The sequence below is a fragment of the Pteropus alecto genome, unplaced genomic scaffold, assembly GCF_000325575.1.
Source record: "Pteropus alecto unplaced genomic scaffold, ASM32557v1 scaffold120, whole genome shotgun sequence".
NCBI classification, from domain to species: domain Eukaryota; kingdom Metazoa; phylum Chordata; class Mammalia; order Chiroptera; family Pteropodidae; genus Pteropus; species Pteropus alecto.
Genome location: NW_006430061.1, coordinates 585,182 through 605,650, shown reverse-complemented (window position 1 = coordinate 605,650; position 20,469 = coordinate 585,182). Strand labels below are relative to the sequence as shown.

General features: G+C 53.6%; 2 protein-coding genes across 5 annotated transcripts in view; both read right to left on the bottom strand.

The window, feature by feature from the left end:
* Positions 1–3,351: 3,351 nt before the first annotated feature.
* On the bottom strand, positions 3,352–4,694 carry KCNJ11 (potassium voltage-gated channel subfamily J member 11). The gene has a single exon (XM_006904731.1). It carries the CDS (start codon positions 4,537–4,539, stop codon positions 3,352–3,354), a length of 1,188 nt encoding a protein of 395 aa, XP_006904793.1. The 5' UTR covers positions 4,540–4,694.
* Positions 4,695–8,361: 3,667 nt separating this feature from the next.
* The window catches only part of ABCC8 (ATP binding cassette subfamily C member 8), a 72,081-nt gene continuing 59,973 nt past the window's right edge, over positions 8,362–20,469 (bottom strand). For all 4 annotated transcript variants that reach the window (XM_006904729.2, XM_006904730.2, XM_025046411.1 and 1 more), the window contains exons 27-39: positions 19,257–19,378; positions 18,565–18,722; positions 16,681–16,773; positions 13,677–13,779; positions 13,000–13,113; positions 12,505–12,625; positions 12,249–12,379; positions 11,284–11,362; positions 10,973–11,081; positions 10,487–10,590; positions 9,560–9,693; positions 9,010–9,072; positions 8,362–8,499 (exon numbers count right to left, since the gene is read on the bottom strand). In XM_006904729.2, the coding sequence (XP_006904791.1) occupies positions 8,362–8,499; positions 9,010–9,072; positions 9,560–9,693; positions 10,487–10,590; positions 10,973–11,081; positions 11,284–11,362; positions 12,249–12,379; positions 12,505–12,625; positions 13,000–13,113; positions 13,677–13,779; positions 16,681–16,773; positions 18,565–18,722; positions 19,257–19,378 (1,469 nt within the window). The remainder of the gene's footprint in view (positions 8,500–9,009; positions 9,073–9,559; positions 9,694–10,486; positions 10,591–10,972; positions 11,082–11,283; positions 11,363–12,248; positions 12,380–12,504; positions 12,626–12,999; positions 13,114–13,676; positions 13,780–16,680; positions 16,774–18,564; positions 18,723–19,256; positions 19,379–20,469) is intronic.

The following is a 20,469-nucleotide window of genomic DNA, read 5'->3' as shown; positions in this document are numbered from 1 at the left end:
AGAGGAGAGCCAGTTCTGCACACAGGGTGCGGATTAACATGGACTGCTCTGTCTGCTCTTATATGATGCTCGATGCTGTCCTGGAGGCAGAATATCAGAAACTAAATTGTCACAGAAGTTCCTGCTGGCTTGAAGCTCAGAGAAACTTCCTGGGCCAATGTAGTTCAGTGCCTTAAAGCAGGAGTGCCCCAGATGGAGGGAGAACTATCAATGGGCAAAAACATTCAGAGGAGTCAAGGAAGGCTTGGTCCAGCTGCCCCTCCATGCCTGGAACTTTCCAGCTCTTCCCTGAGCTAGGCTTTAAGGCTGGGGCGCAGGGGGTGGGGGTTTCTCTCTTAGAGTGGAGAGCCTAGGACCAGTGGCCCAGATTTTCTGGGCTCAAGTAGGTCTTCTTTGGGGCCAGCAGGTGGAGCTGAGCCCTCAGTCCTGCCAGTTCACTGTCACCAGCTACTTAAAGTCTCTGAGGGGCTGGAATAAGGTTACTCTAGAAGTAACCTTCTAGAAGGGGTCCCAAGGATGGTGCTGCCAAGGGGTTTCTCAGTGAGTCTGGCCCCTCCCTGGATCTTAAACACAGCCAAGCTAAGTTCCAAGAGCCAGGCGCTGCCCCCAGAAAGTCTGGGCTGACTCTGAGTAGCTTCTCATCCCTTCTTCCTCTAAACCAGAAATGGGTCAGCTAAGCAAGGAAGGGAACCAATGCTGGGGGACTGTGTGGTGCAGGGAAGAGGCAGCTTAGAGTGTCAAACAGCAGCAGCAGCTTCCTGGCCCCTTAGCTCTGCTTCTGGAGTAGCCTGTGACACACTCTCACCAATCCAGCAAAGGCGCTCTGCAATCCTCAATAACCTTGGCTTATTGTCCTGTAGCATCCATCCATCCATCCATCCATCCATCCATCCATGCATCCATCCATCTATCCATGCATCTATCATCTATTCATTCATCCATCTATTCATTCACTCATTCAGCACTTACTCAGTGCCAGGCAGAGTGCTAAATGAGACACAGTCCCTGACCTCAAGGAGCCATGACATGATATCGGATGGGAACACAGATCTGAGAACACAGGCCAAAGTAGAATGCCCGTAAATACAGAAGAAGGGACAGGACTATCTTTTTCCAGAAGAACAAGGGAAAGCTTCAAGGAAGCATCATTTGGCCTGGACTTTTATAGATTTGAACAGGCAGGGATGAGGCCTTGGGCAGTGCAGGCAAAGGGAGTAACATAAGCCAGGCTCAAAAGTAGGAAGGTCAATGTTATATGCAAGAAGGGGATAGTAAGGGAGCCAAGGGAGTGAGAGGGTACACAGGGTCCTGGCAAGAGAACTGTGAACTGTAAGGTTAGAAAGCAGGAAAAGCCTGAAATGGCTGGCTATGGGGTCTAGCCTCGACCCAGAAGGCGATGGGAAACCACTGAAGGTAGTTGACATGGAGAGGATGATCACGACCCTTTTAATAATAACCCTGGTGGCTGCATGGCAGATGGACTGAAGGGGCGAGACAGAGACAAGAAGACCGGGTAATAGGCGCCGCTACAGCTGGGAGAGGACATTGTGAAGAAAGTAAGACCATCACTGAGGGGAGATATAACAGCACCTTCTCTCTTAACATTCATTTGGTCAGTTGTCTCCTCATGTGGCTGATTCAATAGCAATCACAAGAGTTAACATTTATTAAGCACTTATTATGTATCAGACACTTAAGCATTTTATATGTGTTTTTCACTTACTCCCACAACAATTCTATGAGGTAGGTGCCATGAGTATCCCACTTTACAGATGAGACGACTGAGGCACAGAGAGGTTAAGTTACTTGACCAAGATCTTAGAGCTAGAGCCAGGATTTGAACCCAGGCAGTTGGTTTATGCTCCAATCACTACACTAATGCATATGACATCCTCATCTCTCTCCCTGAGCACCCCAGCCTTCCAGCAGATTCCCAGGAGTGGAGGCAGGGCTATATATAAGTCTGGTAGGTGTCCAAAGGTTGAAATGTCCAGACAGGCTGGCAGGGCTGGGCTACCTGAGGCAAGAGGGGAGAAGTCTCCCTGAACTGGGGAAGAAGGCCAGCCTCAGATCCCTTCCCAGGCCTTGGATTATGGTCCATGGCACCTCTGGAATGTGGACTGGCAGCTCCAGCCCCTGCCTTCCCTGTTTGCCAGTATGCTTCCTGCCTCCCCAGCAAGCACAGCCCAGAATTTAGGTCACAGAGGAGGGAGTCTTTATTGATAAGAGAAAAGGCAGAATTCTGGGCAAGTATACACAGCGCTGCTCCAGAGTCCAGGTTTGGGGTCAAGTCTATCAGAGCCAAGGGCCTCTTCACCTCAGGGACCTTGCTCACCCCCACCATTCTGAGTTTTCCAACCTCTCCTTTCCTAGCAACCCAAAGACCCTCTGCAGTCACCCTCTGGATACAGTGAGTGGCAGCCACTGGTGGGGAGCCAGGACCAGAATTTGGTCTGAGGCCCACCAATTATAGTGGGCCCAGGACCACTGCCTTCCCCGCTCCAGCCTCTTTCTTTTTGGCATGCCATTGTCTTCCCCAGCCCACCCCAGCCTCCAATGGTGGGGGACAGAAAGAGAGCAGGGAGGCACAGCAGCCTCACTCAGCCTATGGAGCCCTCACTGTAGAAGCCTTAGTATTGGGGCAAAGGTCAGGGGCACAGGGCCCATCTCCTCTTCTCTGTGCCTGAGCAGGACTCAGCAAAATTGAGCATCCTCGCAGCATTTCCTCCCTGCTTGAGCCTTCCCTGTGGAGGGGAGCCCCGTGAGCTTCCGACAGTTCCTGTTTGTGTAGGCTCAACACCTCCAGTCTTGCAGCTGGAATGTGCTCCCTCATTGACTGCCTTTCCCAGCTGGCTGGGCCCACTTTCTAGTTCATTACATTTTCAGGGCCCAAGGGCTGCTAGGGCCTGGCCACAGGCATCTCTTGGGGCCACAGAAACACAGCAGCAGGTCCCCAACCTGGGGACTGTTTTTCCCCAGCCATCTGCTCAGCTTGTGGATGGTCGATCATGGGGGCCCAAGATAAGCTGGAGACCCAGCTTTAGGGCCCAACACTTCCCACAGCTTCCCGAACTTGGGACGCAGAAAGGAGTCCAGTCAGTCCTGGGCTGGGGCTGGGAGAAGCAGGGTCAAAAATAACCCAGTACAGGCTCCTGCTGAGGCCAGAAATAGCATAATGACAATGCCTTGTAACACCCTGGGCGAGCAGCAGGCGGGGAGGCTGAGCCGAGGAAGGCCTAGTCTCACACCAGGTCCTGGCCTGGCCAAGAGGCCCACACCATGTCCACTCTACATACCATACCATACTGCCCGTGTGCACACACGTGATGTAGGGGCCCAAGGGACCATGATTCAGGACAGGAAATCCGGAGAGATGCTAAACCTGGGCTTGGCCTTGGCCACGGCCACGCTGCGCTTGCGCAGTGGCCCACGGGCAGAAGCGAGGGTTAGGGCGTCCAGCAGGCTGCGGTCCTCATCAAGCTGGCGGGCTGTGCAGAGTGGCGTGGGCACTTTGACGGTGTTGCCAAACTTGGAGTAGTCCACGGAGTAGCGGCCATCCTCCTCGGCCACAACCGGCACAAAGCGCTGGCCCCACAGGATCTCGTCCGCCAGGTAGGAGGTGCGGGCTTGGGTGGTGATGCCTGTGGTTTCCACCACACCTTCCAGGATGACGATGATCTCGAGGTCCTGATGGTGGTGCAGGTCACTGGGCGCCAAGTCGTAGAGTGGGCTGTTGGCATCGATGACGTGGTAGATGATGAGGGGAGCCACCAAGAAGATGCTGTTGCCACCCACGCCGTTCTCCATAGGGATGTCCACCTGGTGGAGAGGCACCACCTCGCCCTCAGGGCTGGTGGTCTTGCGCACCACCTGCATGCGGATGGTGGCGCTGATGATCATGCTCTTGCGAAGGTCGCCCACACGCAGCATGAAGCAGAGGCGGCCATGGCGCACGGCGATGACCGCGTGCTTGCTGAAGATGAGAGTCTCGGCCCTTCGGTGGGCCTGCGCCGTCTTCATGAAGATGCAGCCCAACATGATGGCATTGATCATGAGCCCCACAATGTTCTGCACTATAAGGATCAGGATGGCCAGTGGGCACTCCTCAGTCACCATGCGCCCGCCGAAACCAATGGTTACCTGGACCTCAATGGAGAAAAGGAAGGCAGATGAAAAAGAGTGGATGCTGGTGACGCAGGGCACAATGGTGCCCTCGCTGGGGGCCAGGTCGCCAGGGGCCAGGTCGCCGTGGGCGAAGGCGATGAGCCACCAGACCATGGCGAAGAGCAGCCAGCTGCAGAGGAAAGACATGGTGAAGATGAGCAGCGTGTGCGGCCACTTGAGGTCCACCAGCGTGGTGAATACATCCTGCAGGAAGCGGCCCTGCTCCCGGATGTTCTTGTGGGCCACGTTGCAGTTGCCGTTCTTGGACACGAAGCGGGCCCTCCGCTCACGGGCACGGTACCGGGGCTCCGCAGGGTCTTCTGCCAGTCGCGTCAGCACATATTCCTCAGGGATGATGCCCTTGCGGGACAGCATGGCTCCAACGACCACCAGGGAGAGGCTTCCCCCATGGGGGGTGCCTCCCTGACCAGCCTAGGCCTCACTGTAGGGTTTCCTCCCTGGGTACCCTTCCACTTTGGGACCACTCTCACTCAGTCTGTGCTGGCCTCACTTCTGAGATGACTCCCCAACCAGACTCATCCTCGTCTCCATCTGGCCTCTGCTTCGCTTCTTTAAACCAGCCTCACACCTCAGCCTACCTGTCCACTGCCTAGTGAGACCCCCGCTCTGCCTGTTCTCCACCTGGCCCTGGGTCTCAGCTCAACAGTCCTCCACCCACTGACCATCCCTGGGCGTCCCACTAAGCCCCTTCTTCCCACCGAGGCTTCCTTTTCAACCCACCTCTCCCACCTTAAAACTTAACACCTCCAACCGACCAGCCCTCACACAACTCCCACCGTGTCTCCTGCCGCACCCATTTCTGCCCCCCCCCCGCCCCGCTCCAAGCAGATTCTGACTACCCCCAGTCTCACCTCCAAGTATGCTCCCTCTCTCCTACCCCACCCCCCCTAGCGCTCTCTCCGCTCTTCAGATCCTCCCCCAGCTTTCGTCCTCCCTGTCTCCTTGGGATCCTGAGTCCTCTAGAGTCACCACCCCACCCGGCTCAACTCCAGATCCCCTCGCCCCCAGCGCGACCTGGCCGCGCGCTCTCTAGAGTCCTGGCCTCCCGGCTCCCCGCCCGCCGCACGCACGCCGGCGCCGCGCCCCCGCTGCGCGTTTTTCCGTCCCTGCCCCGCCTGCTTGTCGCCGAGGCACCTGCTCCTGCTCCTCAAGCCGCAGCCGTCCCCTCCCCGCCCCCTCCTGCCGCCCGGGCGCTCGCAGCGGGCGGTCCTCTCATCCTTTTGTGGGTGGGTGGAGACCGACCTGTGCTAGGTGTGGGTAGAAGGTTGAAGGCGAGGGGCGCCTGAAGGGTGGAGTGGGGGCCTGGTGCCGCCAGGGGGAGCCCGACCTGTTCCTGAACTAGAGGGGTCGGGCACAGGCTCAAGCCCCACCCCTCGCGGTTCACCTCCCCCGAGCATTTTAAGGAGGATTTGAGCTGCTGGCACTTACTTTACATCTCCTTACATCTGCAGCCTAATTTCTTCTACCTTATGTAATAGGAGGCACCAAGGTCTGAGTGGCTGTATTAGAGCCGGCTTGGGCACTGGGGGACACAAACTGTTGGCTTGGACATGAGTGGTGTTTCTATTGCAGGCATCAACCTGGAGTTGCCTGTGGCTTGGGCCCCAGATGGGGGGGCCCCCAGTTCGCAGCTGAAAAGGAAAGCCTGCTAGGTCTCTGTTGTGGCAATAATGGCCCCACTCCCTCTCTCTGTCTATTCGTTGGAGTAAGGGTTTGAGGCAGGAGCTGGAAAGATAGGGACTGTGGGGATATGGGCCAGAGTGGGGCAGGGTGTGACTTTCATATCGAGTGCTCCTTTCTCTCTCATATCCACCTGTAGGCACAGTGGATACTACTCAGGGTAAGTGTGATCTTGGGCTATATCACCAGAGATGCAGTGCCTAGGGTGGGGAGGGGAAACAGGATGAGCAGAGTGGAAGCTCAAGGAGACAGGGTTATACAGGAAAATTCTGGGGCAACTGCAGCTCTTTAGCCATCAGAAAAGAAGCATTGAAGAGCCCCCCAGGGAGTTTGGGTACTATTGCAGAAACCCCTGGAGTCCAAGGAGTGGAACAGAGGCAGGCTTTGATTTCATATATAGAAGAGTCAGTTCTAATAACCAGAGATGACCTATATCTGTATGGTATCCAAGTCAAGGTTGGCAGACCATCAGGGATGTTATGGAAGGGTTTGGGCTAGGAGGGCCTTGGGCATCTCCACAAGACTTCAGTGTGGGCCCTGCCCTTCTCTTGCTACTTGCATTCAATTCTTTGGGTGGAGGGGGCGGGGCATGCAGGGGATGGAAATCCTTTCCCCTCCCAGGCTCTGATCCTGAGAAGCCCCAGGAGTGGAGGATGCTGCCGGGCTCCCAGAGGCATCTCAGAGCCGGAAGGGCGAGGCCCTGCCTCACAACGTGGCCCTGAGGCCTCAGCTATTCCCTGCTCTACCCTTTCCAGGAGAGCAAACCCCCTACCCAGAGGGCTCAGCCTCCTTCCCTGATCCATCCCGTACCTCCTCATACTCATCTCTCCCAAACATTGCACTTGTCAGGTCCATTTCTCACTTAAGTCTCTACTTCCTTTTTTTCAGAGCCTTATCGCAGACTCCTTGTCCTGGCATTCAAGGCTGTCTAATCTTATGCCACCACACACTGCATGGGCCCATTTCTCTAACTCTCTGCCTACTAATTCCTACCCCTCCCATGCCCAACTCAAATCCTGCCTCTCCCAGGCAGCCTCACAGAACTCTCCCTTTCTGAGTTCTTGAAACACCCAGAAGGGTTTGTTTTGTGCTGGGCCCCTCTCCAATGACTGGTGGGTTTTTTTTATGTTGCATGTGTTCCACTTGCAAACAAGACAGACACAGGCCCAAGACTTCTGGGTCTATAGGCCAGGGCCTGGTAGCACTGGTACTAAAGGCAACATGTAAATGATAATAAAGTGATATACAAATGAGCATTTGCCATTTCTTGGCTGAGGGCAGGTGTGCAGTCCTGTTTGATGATACAGATGGAATCTGAGGACAGCTGGTTGTTTTGGTCACCCCAATGTCTGGGCCCCAGCATCTCCCAGCCACCACCTGGCTGACTTATGGTATATACACTGTGTTTTCCCTCTGAAGGGCCTCCCTTCTCTCTCTTCTGAATGCCCCTGCATGGGGGACAGAGAAAGGGACATGTGATTCAGTCCTAGCCAGTCAGTATATTTCAGCCCTCTGACCACAGTGATTGGGTCAAAGGTGGGGATAAGACCCAAATTGGTCCACTGAGATTTGCTCCCAAGATTTTTTGTGGGAACTATTGGGAAAGAGCATCTTTCCCAAGATTCCAGAGATGTACATGCACAGAGGAAAGGCCATGTGAGGATACAGCTAGAAGATGGGTATCTGGACCAAGGAGTGAAGCCTCAGGAGAAACCAAATCTGTGACCTTGATCTTAGACTTCCATTCTTTAGAATGGTCAGAAATAAATTTCCCCTCTCAGCAAACACAACTAGGAAAAAACATATTATATTAACCCATATCTATATTAATTTTTGTTTATATCCATCTCTCTGTGTTCATATACATACACACAAACACATGCTATAGACTGAATTGTATCCCATCAAAATTCATATCCTATTTTGAAGACTTAACCCCCCAATATGACGGTATTTGTGTTTGGAGATGAGGATTTTAGGAGATAAGCTGGTTTAAATGAAGTCATGAGGGAAGAGCCCTCATGATGGGATTAGTGATCTTATGAGACACCAGAGAGCTTGTTTGCTTTCTCTCTCTCTACCAAGTGAGCACACAGTGAGAGGCGGTTATTTGCAACCCAGGAAGAGAGCTCTCACCAGAACTCTGGCACCATGATCTCACACTTCTGGCCTCCAGAAGTGAAGAAATAAATTTCTGTTGTTTAAGCCACCCAGTCTGTGGTATTTTGTTCTGGTAGCCCTAGGAGACAAATACAACCCTCATTTCTCAGATGAGACTCCCTTTGCCCACACGCACACAGCTTCTTCAGGTCTGCCGATGCCAAAGTCATGCTGGCTCCACTGGACTCACAGGCCACCCGAGCCCCCGCCCACCAGCGCCAAGGCTTTTGGTAGGAAATAACCAATCTCTTTATTTACAAGTGATTTACAGTTAGAAAACCCAGGCGGGAGGTGGGAGCAGGGTGGGCCATAGGATGGCACTAGGGCTCTGGCAGGTCACTTGTCTGCACGAACAAAGGAGGCGAAGACGCTGTCCTTCCGGCTGAGCAGTTTTTCTGGCTTGTCAAACTCAAGGATGGCACCGCGTTTCAGGACAATCACCAGGTCTGCACTCAGGATGGTGTGCACGCGGTGCTGGGCCAGGCAGGAGGGGGCTGGTTAGGGTGATGGGGGAAGGGGCGGGGCAGCTGAGGGAATCCCTCCTGCAGCTTGGAGGAGGAGGCATGTGGCCAGAACGTCCTATCTCTGCGGTGACAGCCCTTTCCTGGGGTGGCTGTGATTTTGAGCCACTAATGATACCCTCTCCCCTCATCAAGTCTCAGCTCTGCTCCAACCTCCAGGTTTCAAGTCCCAGAGAGTCACCCCATTCCCCATTTCCTATGGAGAAGTAACCCCAGCCTAGCTCATAAGGCCTTGGGACATGAGGGGACTTTGGAACCTGGAGAATGAGAGGGGAGGTCTGATGGACGTGCAGGTGCAAACCCCTCTACCCCAAATCCTACGATCCAGCCTCCCTGCCCAGCTCTAGGATCCTCTCTTGATTACCAGGCCCAAGTGATCTCAGGGGCTGCTCACTGATGACAGCCTCAGAAGGCCAGCCCTGTGTCCAGGCATCCCTCTGCACCCCACCAACGGGCCCCTTACCGCGATGGTGACCACGGTACGGTCTGCGAAGGCTGTCATCACCACCTTCTGGAGGATGTTTTCCTGCCAGGTGGGAGCAGCAGCTGTTGGCTGACCCGCCCGGTGCCAGCAGATGGGGTCCAGTCTGGCTCTGGGGATGTGGGGCCCAGGCTTGTGGCCCAGCTCCCATCTGACCCCAATCCTAGCACCACTCCGTCCCTCTGTCTGGCCCTAGTCCCCATAGGACTGACCAGGTCCCCAGCCTATTGGGAGCTCAGCTCTGTGCATGTATGTGTGCTGTGAGTGTGTCTGGGGTATGCTGTGTGGCGGGTGACAGGTGGGAAGTCTCTGTAGGTCTCTGTGCAGCTTGTGTGTAGGTGGGTTTGGGTTATGAACAGGACCTAAAACTAGCTGGAGTCACGGTTCTCTGGCCCTTTGCTTTTTCTTCCACAAATGGCCCTTGATGTTAAAGGCAACTTAAACTTCAGGACTGCTTTGTGCAAACTTCTCCCTAACACCCCTACAAGACCTTCTCCAAGATCCCCAGCCCGTGGATGTGCCCAGGACCAACCGTGGCCATGTCGATGGAAGCCGTGGCCTCATCCATGATGAAGATGCTGGTCTTCCTCACGAAGGCTCGTGCCAGGCAGAACAGTTGCCTCTGGCCTTGGCTGAAATTCTCCCCACCTTCTGTGATGATGGCATCTGAAATCAGCCCCAGGGAGGGGAGCAGGGCTGAGTGAATCCTGCCTTGTGAGTAGAGTAGATGCTGTGGCTTGTGGGGGTGGAGGGTGTCAGGAAACGTGTGTACAGGGGCAAATCTGAGGGCGTTTGTCGTGAGTACAGGCATGTAGAGTTGCTGTGCCTTATAAAACAACACGGGTTACATGAGATTACATGGATTACAATGCGAAGAACAGCCTCTAGAGTTTTGTGCTGCTGGGGCCCTGGGCAGTGCAGGGGTGGGCGTGTGCACTGAGTGTGTATGTGCTTCCTGTGTGGGGGCCTTGGTGGGGGGATCCTCTGAAGCCAAGGCTTGGCCAGCCTCTGCTGCCACAGGGGTCGCAGTAACTATGCCAAGGCTCTAGCGACTGCTGGGGTGAGGGCGTCTTCCCTCGAGTGCCCTGTGCCTGTGATTCCCAGTCTATCCTCTCCCTCCTCCTTCCACAGCACTGGGCAGGCAGGTGCACAGGGAAGGACAGGGCTGAAAATATTGCCAGGGTATAGGAGGCTTGCAAGTTCCATCTCACAGTGACCCCGTGTTTCCCCCGTGCCCTGCAGGAGGGGCCAGACCCTGAACTGACCAGTTACATAATCTGGGCAAGTCACTTGACCTTTCTGAGCTCCTGTATGGAGAGAAGTAGGGCTAAATGGTCTCTGGGGTCCTGCTAGACCTCAGATTCCAAACTCTGGGCAAACCTCAGACATGAGTTTTCTTTCCCCAGCCCTTACACGAGTCCTTTAGTGTCCGACCAAGTGTTCAGTCAGTAGTAGTTACCGAGGCCTCCCGGCAGTGCCTTCACCACCAGCTTCAACTGGGCTATCTCCAGGGCCTCCCACAGTGTGCTGTCAGAGCACTTCTTCTCTGGGTCCAGGTTAAATCTGGAGGATGACACAGAAAGCTCCTCTAGGGAGGGAGGATGGTCTTGGCTCTGTCTCCATGGGACCCTCAGAGGGTGAGAGGAGCAGTGAGTGAGAACTGATTCACTTGGAGGGCACCAAGGTGGTGGCATCCCAGACCTGAGGGTTGGGGCATCCCTACCAGTACCTGCCTAAGTCTAAAGGGAAAGACAAGGGCATGAGGGCAGAACTCCTCCGAAGAACTGCCACCAGCCCCTAGTGCCCAGGCTTGAGCAGGGCTGCTTGGCCGGGGAGGTGGGTACCTAGGGTGGGTACCTGAATGCTCCGGGCCCTGCCCACCCCTTTCCTCTTTGTATTCAGAGGCCCTGGGATTTGGGTGGCCTGGCAGGGTGATGGGGCTGACCGGATGGTGCCGCTGAAGAGGACTGGGTCCTGCAGGATGATGGAGAGGCGTGAGCGCAGGGTGTGCAGCGGCAGTTTGGCGATGTCAATGCCATCAATAATGATGCGTCCTGCGTGGAGATGATGGCACAGGTGGGACACCACAGAGGAGAACTGTGGTGCTGTGATGGGTGCAGCCTGGGGCGTGGGTCCCAATGAAGATGCAGGGGAAGATAGTGATTGCTGGACCTCCTGTGATGTCTGACCGTACACCAGGACTGAGGTCCCATCTGGTGGCTGTGGGTACTTGAGGGTGCTCGCCATACTACTCACCTTCGAACATGTCCACCATGCGGAAGAAGGCGAGAGAGAAAGAGGACTTCCCACTGCCTGTGCGGCCACAGATCCCAATCTGGAAAGAGAGAAATAGGTACGCTGAGGGGCCTCTGGAGGTGGCTGGGAGCCTCTGGTGCTAGCTCTGGGGACGCACAGGTATGGGAAGCCATAGCATGTCTTCGTGTCTTGGTTTTCTGTCCGGCTTCTCTTTGGCCAGGGCTAGGACCTGGGCTTGGTCTTGTTTCCTGCAGTGGGTCCAGAGGCGGCTCCCACAGAACCCCACAAGCAAGTGTAGGGTGTAGATGTTCATTTGGGCTTAGGTGTGGGCCTGGCTGTGCCTGGTACTTGGCTGCAGGGTAGTTGGGGACATCGGTGTTTCTATGTGCACGGGTGTGTCAGGAGGGCATGCGGTGGCTGAGTGTGGTGTGCAGGGATGTTTCTGTGTGTCCCACTTTAAACTGGAGTCATTTCTGACCCCATAGCTTCCTGGCCCTTGGGTACCAACAGAAAGGACAATGAAGAAGCAATACAGAGACATAGATAGTCGCAAAGGGATGGAAGGAGAGGGGCAGTGGCACAGAGAGCAGGAGGGGAGTGAGGAGGAGGGGCTCAATCAGAGAGGTGGGGCAGAGTCCCATACGGGGCTCCCTCCCCAGAACAAGGGTGCCTCACACTCTACCCCTGTGACAGTCCTGAAGCTCAGGGGGCAGTGCTCTGGGAAAGTCCTGACCATCTGCAGCAGCAGGGAGGGGGTAGGGCGGACAAAGCCCCTCTAATCTGGGGAGTCCAGGTGTCTATCTCCTTGGCAGGTAAGGAGATAGGAAGGGAGGGGAGAGGTGGGCTGAGCCTAGTCAGTTTGAGGGGCCCAGGGCCAGGAGACTGGGGGCTCTGAATGAGTGTGAGGCCTGGAGGGCCATCAGGGGCCCATGAGACGGCCAGCCCGATGCCCTCGTGCCCCTGACCTTCTGTCCCGGGGAGATGAGGGCGTTGACATGCTTCAGCACGGGCTTCAGGGAGCTGTCGTAGCGCACACTCAGGTTCTGGATCTGGATCTTCCCCTGGTCCGGCCAGTTCTTCGGGATTAGTGATGGTGCTGGGGGCCGGGCTAGGGGTCAGCCATCAGGCGTGGGCCACAGCTGGTATCGAGGAGTGTCCCCCCACCCCCAGGCTCCCTCAACCCAAACACACCCCTCCTTCTGGCCCTCCTATGCCCCTCACCCAGCAGCCCCTCGTAGCTCTCTGCCTCAGTTTTCAGGAGCCCATGGATGCGTTTCACGGCCCCCAGCTGGATCTCCATGTCTGCCAGGTTCCTCACCATCCAGTTGAGGTAGTTGGAGACCTGTGGGGAGCGAGCTGGTCATGGTCATCTTGTCCTGGGCCTGGCTGTGCCTGGTACTTGGCTGCAGGGGAGTTGGGGGATGTTCTTACAGCTGATGTCTTTTATTGCCACCGGCTGGCTGTTCAGGGTGACCCTTCCCAGAGTCATGGGGAGGGTTCCAGTGAATGTGGTTCCTCACCCACCACCGTCTGGGGCCTGGGGCCTGGGCGAAGAGGCGGGACTCTGCTGTCAGCCCTCCCACATGGTCCCTCTAGCATCAGACTCAAAGTAGCTGGGGGTAAGGCCTGGGGGGTGTCTCATTAGGGAAAGGGGCCCCAGGATTCCATGGCTGCTGGTGTCTGATGCTTCCCCTGCCCCAGCCTGCTGCCACTCACCATTAAGGCATAGGTGAGGCCCAGGCCCACCAAGCCAGCGGAGAGCTCCCTGTGCAGGGAGTTGGAGATGGAAGTCACAGCTGCGATGAGGACCACACATGCACCAATGTACTCCTGCGGAAGGATGGGGGCTGGCCTGGGCTCTTAGGGCTTGAAGTCACAGTGGGCCCCCAACCCCCTCTTCAGGGCAGAGAGAGTAGCTCAGCCATGACTCAACCCCAGCCCCAAAACTCATGTGCATATCATCAGATACACAGGAGGCCTGTGAAGGCTTGAGTCCCAGGAGACAATGACTGCACACAGCTTATGCACCACCCCCCACTCCCCAACGACCTGCATACTTGCCTTATCAGCTGGCCCACACATGTACACAACGTCTGTGTCATATGACCCACTTCAGACACACACTGCTCACAGCTAAACATACAACTATTCCATCTATTGGCACACGTCTGAGATACACAGCCTCTGGGTAGTGATATGGAGAAGAGGGGGCTCAGGTCAGACACTGGGAGGACTGATCACCAGGTCTGGGAGAAGCAGGAGGGCTCTGTGCCCATCCTGTGTGCGCACTTGAGCTGGTGCTCCATTCTCTCTTCCCACCCTCTGGTCCATGTTTGGCCCTTCCTATCAGAAGCCCCTATCCCAGGGCCCGGGGTGGGGTGAGTGGCACTTGCCATGCGGACTTCTAGCCACCTATTGGCAGCTGTGAGGAAGAGGGAGGCGATGTTGTTGCAGTCCGTGTATTCAAGGAGCTTCTGCTGGAACCGGGTCTCGTACCTGGAGGGAGGATGAAAAGGGTTGCAGGGAATAATCTTGGTCCACGTAGCCCGTGGGAACCTTCCCTGAGCCTCTAAGGTAGAAGGGACTTCTCTACACAAGGGACTCTGGAGCCTTCTTTCCCACCCTTGTGCCCTCATCACATTCTCTCCCAAGTTTCTAAGTATGGATCTGCCTCCTTTCTCTGACCAGCCTGGGATCCTGGAATCACTGGTTCTGGCTGGCTCGGGCCAGGCTCAAGGGAGGGGCAGGAGCACTTGTTTGATGATGAATGATGTAACGAATGAAAGTCATCTCAGCTCTGGCCTCAGGGACACAACTGAGGGGACTCAGAGGGACTCAAGACGAGCCTTCTTGGGCATTTGCTTTTCACTCCAGGAAGGTGTTTGTTCTGCTTTGATTATTTCTGAGTGGAGGACCTGCGACTGAACTATACGTTTGAGGAGACTGAAGTGAGTCTCTGAGGTGTGAGGGAGCGTGTGATTGCATAGCCACAGGGTGGATGCGTGTGGGTGGGTGATATGTCTGAGGCGAGTGGGAAACCATACATCTGAAGGGTTTGATTAAGTGCAAGTTGAAGATGTGTATGTGTGAGCGTGTGTGTGTGTGATAGGAGAGTCTGAGGGGTGTGTGACTGGTCTGAGGAGTGGGTGTGTACGAGGGTGTGTGTGAGCTTCTGTGACAGGTGCATGATGGCGTGAGGACTCTGGAAAGAGCTGCAGCTTTGAGGCCACGCAGACCCAGGTTGGAGTCCTATCCACTACTTACTGGCTGTGTGTCAAGAGAGATTGTTTCCTCATTAGTAATGTGGGGACAGTAATAGTTCCTGCATGGATTGAAACAACCTCTGAGCCCAACACTGAGCCAAGTGCTGGATACTCTTGAACCTCTTTTGGGAAAAAGCAGGGCCTCCTAGAAAAACCAAGTCAGATTGGCTTGGGTTTCAAGCTCAGCACCAGCTTCCACTGTCTATGTGGTCTCGAGTTGGTTTCTCAGCCTCTGTGGGTCTCTTCTCTTCATTTAGTATGAGTTTACAGTAACTATGTCATGGGACTCTTGTGAGGATCAAATGCAATACATACGCAACACTTAGCACAGGGCCTGGCACTTGGCAAGTGCACAATCAATAAGTGCTACTTAGTTCTTGACAGGGCGATCTACTGGGCAGAAGCCAATGAGTTAAACACATCCAAGGGATGATTTAAAAGTTCCTCGTTCATTAAAAAACCGTCCACTGTGTCAGTGCAGTGTATGGGAGGCCTTGCTAGGCAGCAGTTCCTCTGGCTGGCTGGATGCTGGGATCCATTCAGATCCTACTGGGAGGGTCTGGCCCACTCTAGGAAAAATCACAATCTTTCTGCCCCAGACTCAGCCTGAAGCCCTCCAGGACACCAATTATAAGAGGGACATCTCCAAAACTTAGAGTAGAGGGTGTGGAGGGTCCTGGAAGTTGAAGGAACTGGGGAAGTTCAGGCTTGAGAAGTGGGGTGGGAGGAGAACCTAGGGTCTTATGCCAGGCTCAAAGGAGAGTCTGTGTGGAAGACAACACAGGCTTGCACAGGAGCAGGGGATATCCAGGGAGTCAAGGCTGGGGCACAGTTCTGCTTTGCTTGGCTTTGCTTTACTCAGACAAGACCCCTAAGAGGACTTCCCACTGGCCCCAGAAGCCCTAAGGTGTGAACAGGGGCTGCAGTGATGCATCAGGAGCCTGGGCACCTCTCCCAGGGCTGCAGCTGACTTTAGGGGTTCAGGGGAGGAGATGCAAACCTCCGTGGACCCTCTGTTGGTCCTGGAGCCCTAGGGTTACTCCTGGACACAGGGCTTGGTATAGCATGGTTACCGTCATACCTTGCACAGTGATGCCATCCTAAAAATAACCTAGGATCACTCTCTGGCTAAAGCTTACATACCAGAGTCCAACTATCTGGGTCAGGGGTCTGGCCTGTATGGCTAGAGAAGAGATGCCCTAATACCTCAAATGGAAACTGGGGTGGGGAACAACAGCCCTCTTCGCTCCCCAGCAGTCTTGGGTGCTCCCATCTAGCCAAACATCATGACTCAGGGGGTGGGAAGGAAGATGGCAGGGGCACTGAAGTTTTGGGGCATTCCAGCCTAGTGAACGCTTATCCATACTTTGAGTCTTAGCTCCAATGGCACCACCTCCATGCAGACTTCCATGACTGCTTCCCTTATATGCTTGCTATGTCCCCCTTTCTTTCAGAAACATGGGTTTGTCTTGGCCTGCTCAAAGCCTGGACTGTAAATACCTCCAGGGAAGGGGCTCATTTGACTCATCTCTGTCTTTTTTAGTACCTGGCATGGGGCTTACTTAGTACTTGGTGAGTACTTTGTAAATATTTGTTCAATGAATGAGCAGTTTCAAGTCTGGGCTTTATGGGACCTTACACAGAGCGGTCATATAACCTCTCTGAGCCTCAATTTCCTTATCTGAGAAATGGGAATAAACATGATCACCACCTTGATTGCAGTGCAGAATGAACAAAATTGGCATGGAAAGTACTCAGCATAGTGTTTCTCCCAGGAGAGTCTCAATAAAAGGTGGCCTCAGGGCTGGCCCACATGAGGTAAATCTTTCTAGCATTGATATGTGAGGACCTGTCCCAGCCTTGTTTCTTTTGATGTTCTGCCTTAGTTGACAGAGGTCCTGGGCTTGGCTGCAGGGCTGAGATTTTCCTCTCTGATGGATCATACAGTAGCGTGCACCTGGCCTGACCCCCCACCCAGTGGGCATCATTTGGCCCTTGAGGCCTGAGGAGGGGTTTGGGAGATAAATGTCCTGGGCCTTTGTGAGTAGAGCCCTGAGAATTGAATCTCATGATCTGTGACCCTGGTTTCCCCCCACACACCCCTCCCACCCCCACCCCGGGGTGAATCTGGAACCTGAAGGCCCGGATGGTGGTGAGGCCTTCCACAGTTTCAGCAAAGTGCGAGAGCAGTGGGAGCTGGGTGGTGTCATCCAGCTGCTGCAGGTCCCTGTGCCAAGGGAGCAGAGAGGAATGGTTAGGAGGGCAGGCTCAGGGCTCAGCCTCTGTCTGAATTCTAGCTCACCCCTACTACCGTGTGGACAAATGGCTTCACCTCTCTAGATCTCAGTCTCTCATCTGGAAAGAGGGAAGACCATGGTACCACTCTATCAGCACTTGTGAGGATCAGATAGCTCATTTAGGTAAAGTGCTTAACCAGGATGCCGCAACAGTTACTGCTAACCTGGGCACCTCATGTCTGTATCTGTCCCTGTGCTTCTGCTGCTGCATAGCCTTGCTCTGCGGTAAGGCTGGGCAGGCAGTGTTACTTCCCTTTCACAGATGAACAATCTTAACCTTGTAACATCTAGTCAAAGGAATAGGAAGGCCAACTCAAAGCTATCGGTTCCCTCCCCGGTAACCACAATAGGTTTCAGCACATCTCAGGCCATAATCTAAAGAGGCCCATGAAAGGCCAGTGGTTTCCATGGCAATAGAATTGCTCCTGCTCCCCACAGCTGCACCTTGACAAGTGCATTAGTGCCGGAGAGGCCAGGTTGGGATGCTCGAAGCAGCTTTCCTGGACAAACTGTCTCCAGGAAGAGTGGGTTCCAGGAGAACAGGGCATTTTCTCTGGAAGCAGAAATGAACTTTGTAGAACAGCTTGTACAGTGTTTAAAAAGCCACTATGTTCCTTGTGGGTACCGGGGGATTCTGGTGTAGAACAGCTTGTACAGTGTTTAAAAAGCCACTGTGATTTCCCGAATGTCAGTGTACTATGTTCCTTGCGGGTACCGGGGGATTCTAGATTATCCAGGCAAAAAGCCATTTATACAAATCTTGATCCTCATGGGCAAAGTAATTGTGACCAAGATGTATCTAAATTTTATCTTTATTGCTAATCAGCATTTTGACTCCAGTTTCTGAACAACTTTGTGCACTTGGGAAAGGTACTTAACCTTTCTGACCACAACTTGCAGGAAGCAATACATTTTATGTAACAAATCAGCATACACACACACACACATACCTACAGAACCCAAAGGTTTCATGAAGCAAAGCTTACTGTTACTATGTGAATACAGTTTGTTCTATTTCTTTCTTTTCTTTTCTTTTCTGTTTTTAAATCCTGGTTGTGATCTATGATATTGATTTCATGACCCAAGGTTGTAATTGGCAGTTTGAGAAATGCTGGCCTAAAAGTTCTTTAAAATTGTCCCTATAATTCTTTGAATCTATGAGTTTAACAGCATCACTCCCAGAAAAAAACTCCTAGAGAATGTTATTAAAATTTTTGAGTATGAAAGAGGCATGCGTGGCTCCAAGGTTCATGAAGGTGAATGTGATCATGAGAATGGTGGAGAGAGGCTCCCTTGTGTCGAGGCTTCTAGCCTTTCTCTGGACCCGCATGGGCGGGGACATGTGGTTGTCATAACACGCCTCACATCGGGTGTGCTCTGACTTCACGCGTCAGCAATCAGCCTGGTCACTGGACTCATATGACCCTTCTGAGAAGCATTTTGACAAAATGAATGAAGAGCATAAACACATGCAGTGCCACTCCTGACCATAGCTCCTAAGGAAATAGTTCAGAGGTGTGTGCAGACAGATGGTTATATTACGGTAGTGGATACAAATATTTCATTTCCTTCATTTCTATTTTCCTTTGGGGGTGGGGGGAACATGACTCTACTGCTTTTATGATGATGACTCTAACAAGAGTACCAAACTACCCATTGCAAAGTACCTCCCACCCCCCACCCCACCCTCAACCCTGGAGGCTGGAAAATGCTGCCATCACCTGGATGCTACCCGGAAGTACTTCTGGATGAAGTAGCACACGATGGCCAGGGGCAAGAGGGCCACGAGGAACACAGGTGTGACATAGGAGATGACGGCCAGGGCTGAGACACAGAGCAGGGTGGATCGGCTCAGGCACTCCAGCGTGGATGGGATGTGCTGAGGGAGGAGAGGGGGAGAGAGGGAGATAACTTTTGGTATTTGATGATGTTCAGTGTGTACCTGCGGCCAAGTTTTTGCTCTCTCACATTATTACAGGCATATGTCTTATCTCTCCAGCTACACGGTAGGCTCCCTGAGGGCAGGAGTCAGGACTTTGTTTTCTTACCATCTACTACAATGGTAAATAAAGAATACAGGCTGAATCAGAATCAATATTCTCCACAAAATCAGTCACCTTGGTTCAGAATATGCTGGAACCTTACTGGATGGAGTAAGCCAGAGGTTCCTGGATGGAAGCCAAAGGAATTTGGTTTCCCTCAGCCTTATTCTGATGGTTTCAGCGGGAGTGGGGCAGGCCCTGAGGCAGCATTATAATCATATTGGGGTCCACTGGGTCCCCCCACCCAGGGCTCTGGTCGCTGGATCTGGGGAAGCCAGCAACAGACAGGGGCTTGGCCTCTCTCTGAATGGGGAAGTGGGTCACAGTTCTGTATACCTGATCGATGGTATTATAATCATAGCTCTGTGTACCTGGTCGATAGTATTACAATCAGAGGAAAATCTGTTCAGGATGCTTCCAAGGGGTGTGGTCTCAAAAAACCTAAGAGGTAACCAGAAGAAGTTACTCCTTTGTTTATTGATTTCCTTCCTGTTTATTGAATGAGGGTAGTTATTTCTTTCATGTTGGTGTCTCTGGAGTCATTCTTGGGTCTGGCTTCCCAGAGGTGATGGCCTTTGCTGGTCTGTGGACATCTGGCCTGTGTCCCTGAGAATTCCCACAGCAGCCTAAAGGGGTACTGGCCCCTCGATAGCCTCTCTGACTCTCAAGCCCATGTGTGACCACTGCCACCTTTCTCAGCTGCTTGCTTGGCCTGACTCACTCAGCAGCTGTCTTCCCAAGGACACAGAGTCCTCTCCAGAGGGACAACTGGCCAGGGGGAACAGGGCCCTGAGGACAGCCTGTCAGCTGGCTGACCCTTTGAGGCCACTCTGGCTGTCATCACTCTGTCTGTGACACAGCCAGCCCAACTTTAACCAGAGAATTTCAGAATCACAGATCTGGGACAAATAGATAGTAGGTACATGTTGAGGCCATGTCTGTGGACCATAAAGAGCTCAGGAACCTGGAAAATAAACAGTGTAGTCGGATGGTAAGGTCTGGCATTAATAAGGGTGAGCCAGATAACCTGTTTGCCTATTGTGCTCTTAAACTGAATTGGCCAGCCAGCTGGGCAGTGACTTTTTTTGCACCGCGTGGCCTTTGGGGTTTCTATCTATCTCATCACAGAAGATTAGAACAGCTATATCATGTCCCCAGTGTCAGAACCTGCAAGTTGGCTGAGGGAGAACAGAGAGGAGGGGAAAAAGCTAAACCTGTGTATAGAGATGGGCAGATGGTACCCGCCTGGGGAGAGGAAACTAACACATATGCAGAGCCTGCAGGCACTCACTTTGAAGGACTGCTGTGACAATTAGATGAGGTGATCATGTAAAATGCCTAAGACCACGTCTAGTTAAGTAAATGTCAGTTTCCCTCTGCTTTCTGCACTGAGGAGGGCACTTTTGCACACACTTGGGTCTCTTTGTCCCAGATCCAGTGACAGAGATTGTATATTACTATTTTACAGATGGAACAACCGAGGCCCAGAGAACAAGGACTTGCCCACATCCCCAGCATGGCCGGGGGAGCCCTCTCATATGCTGGGGCAGCTCCCCGCGTACCTCATGGGAGCCGATGATACGG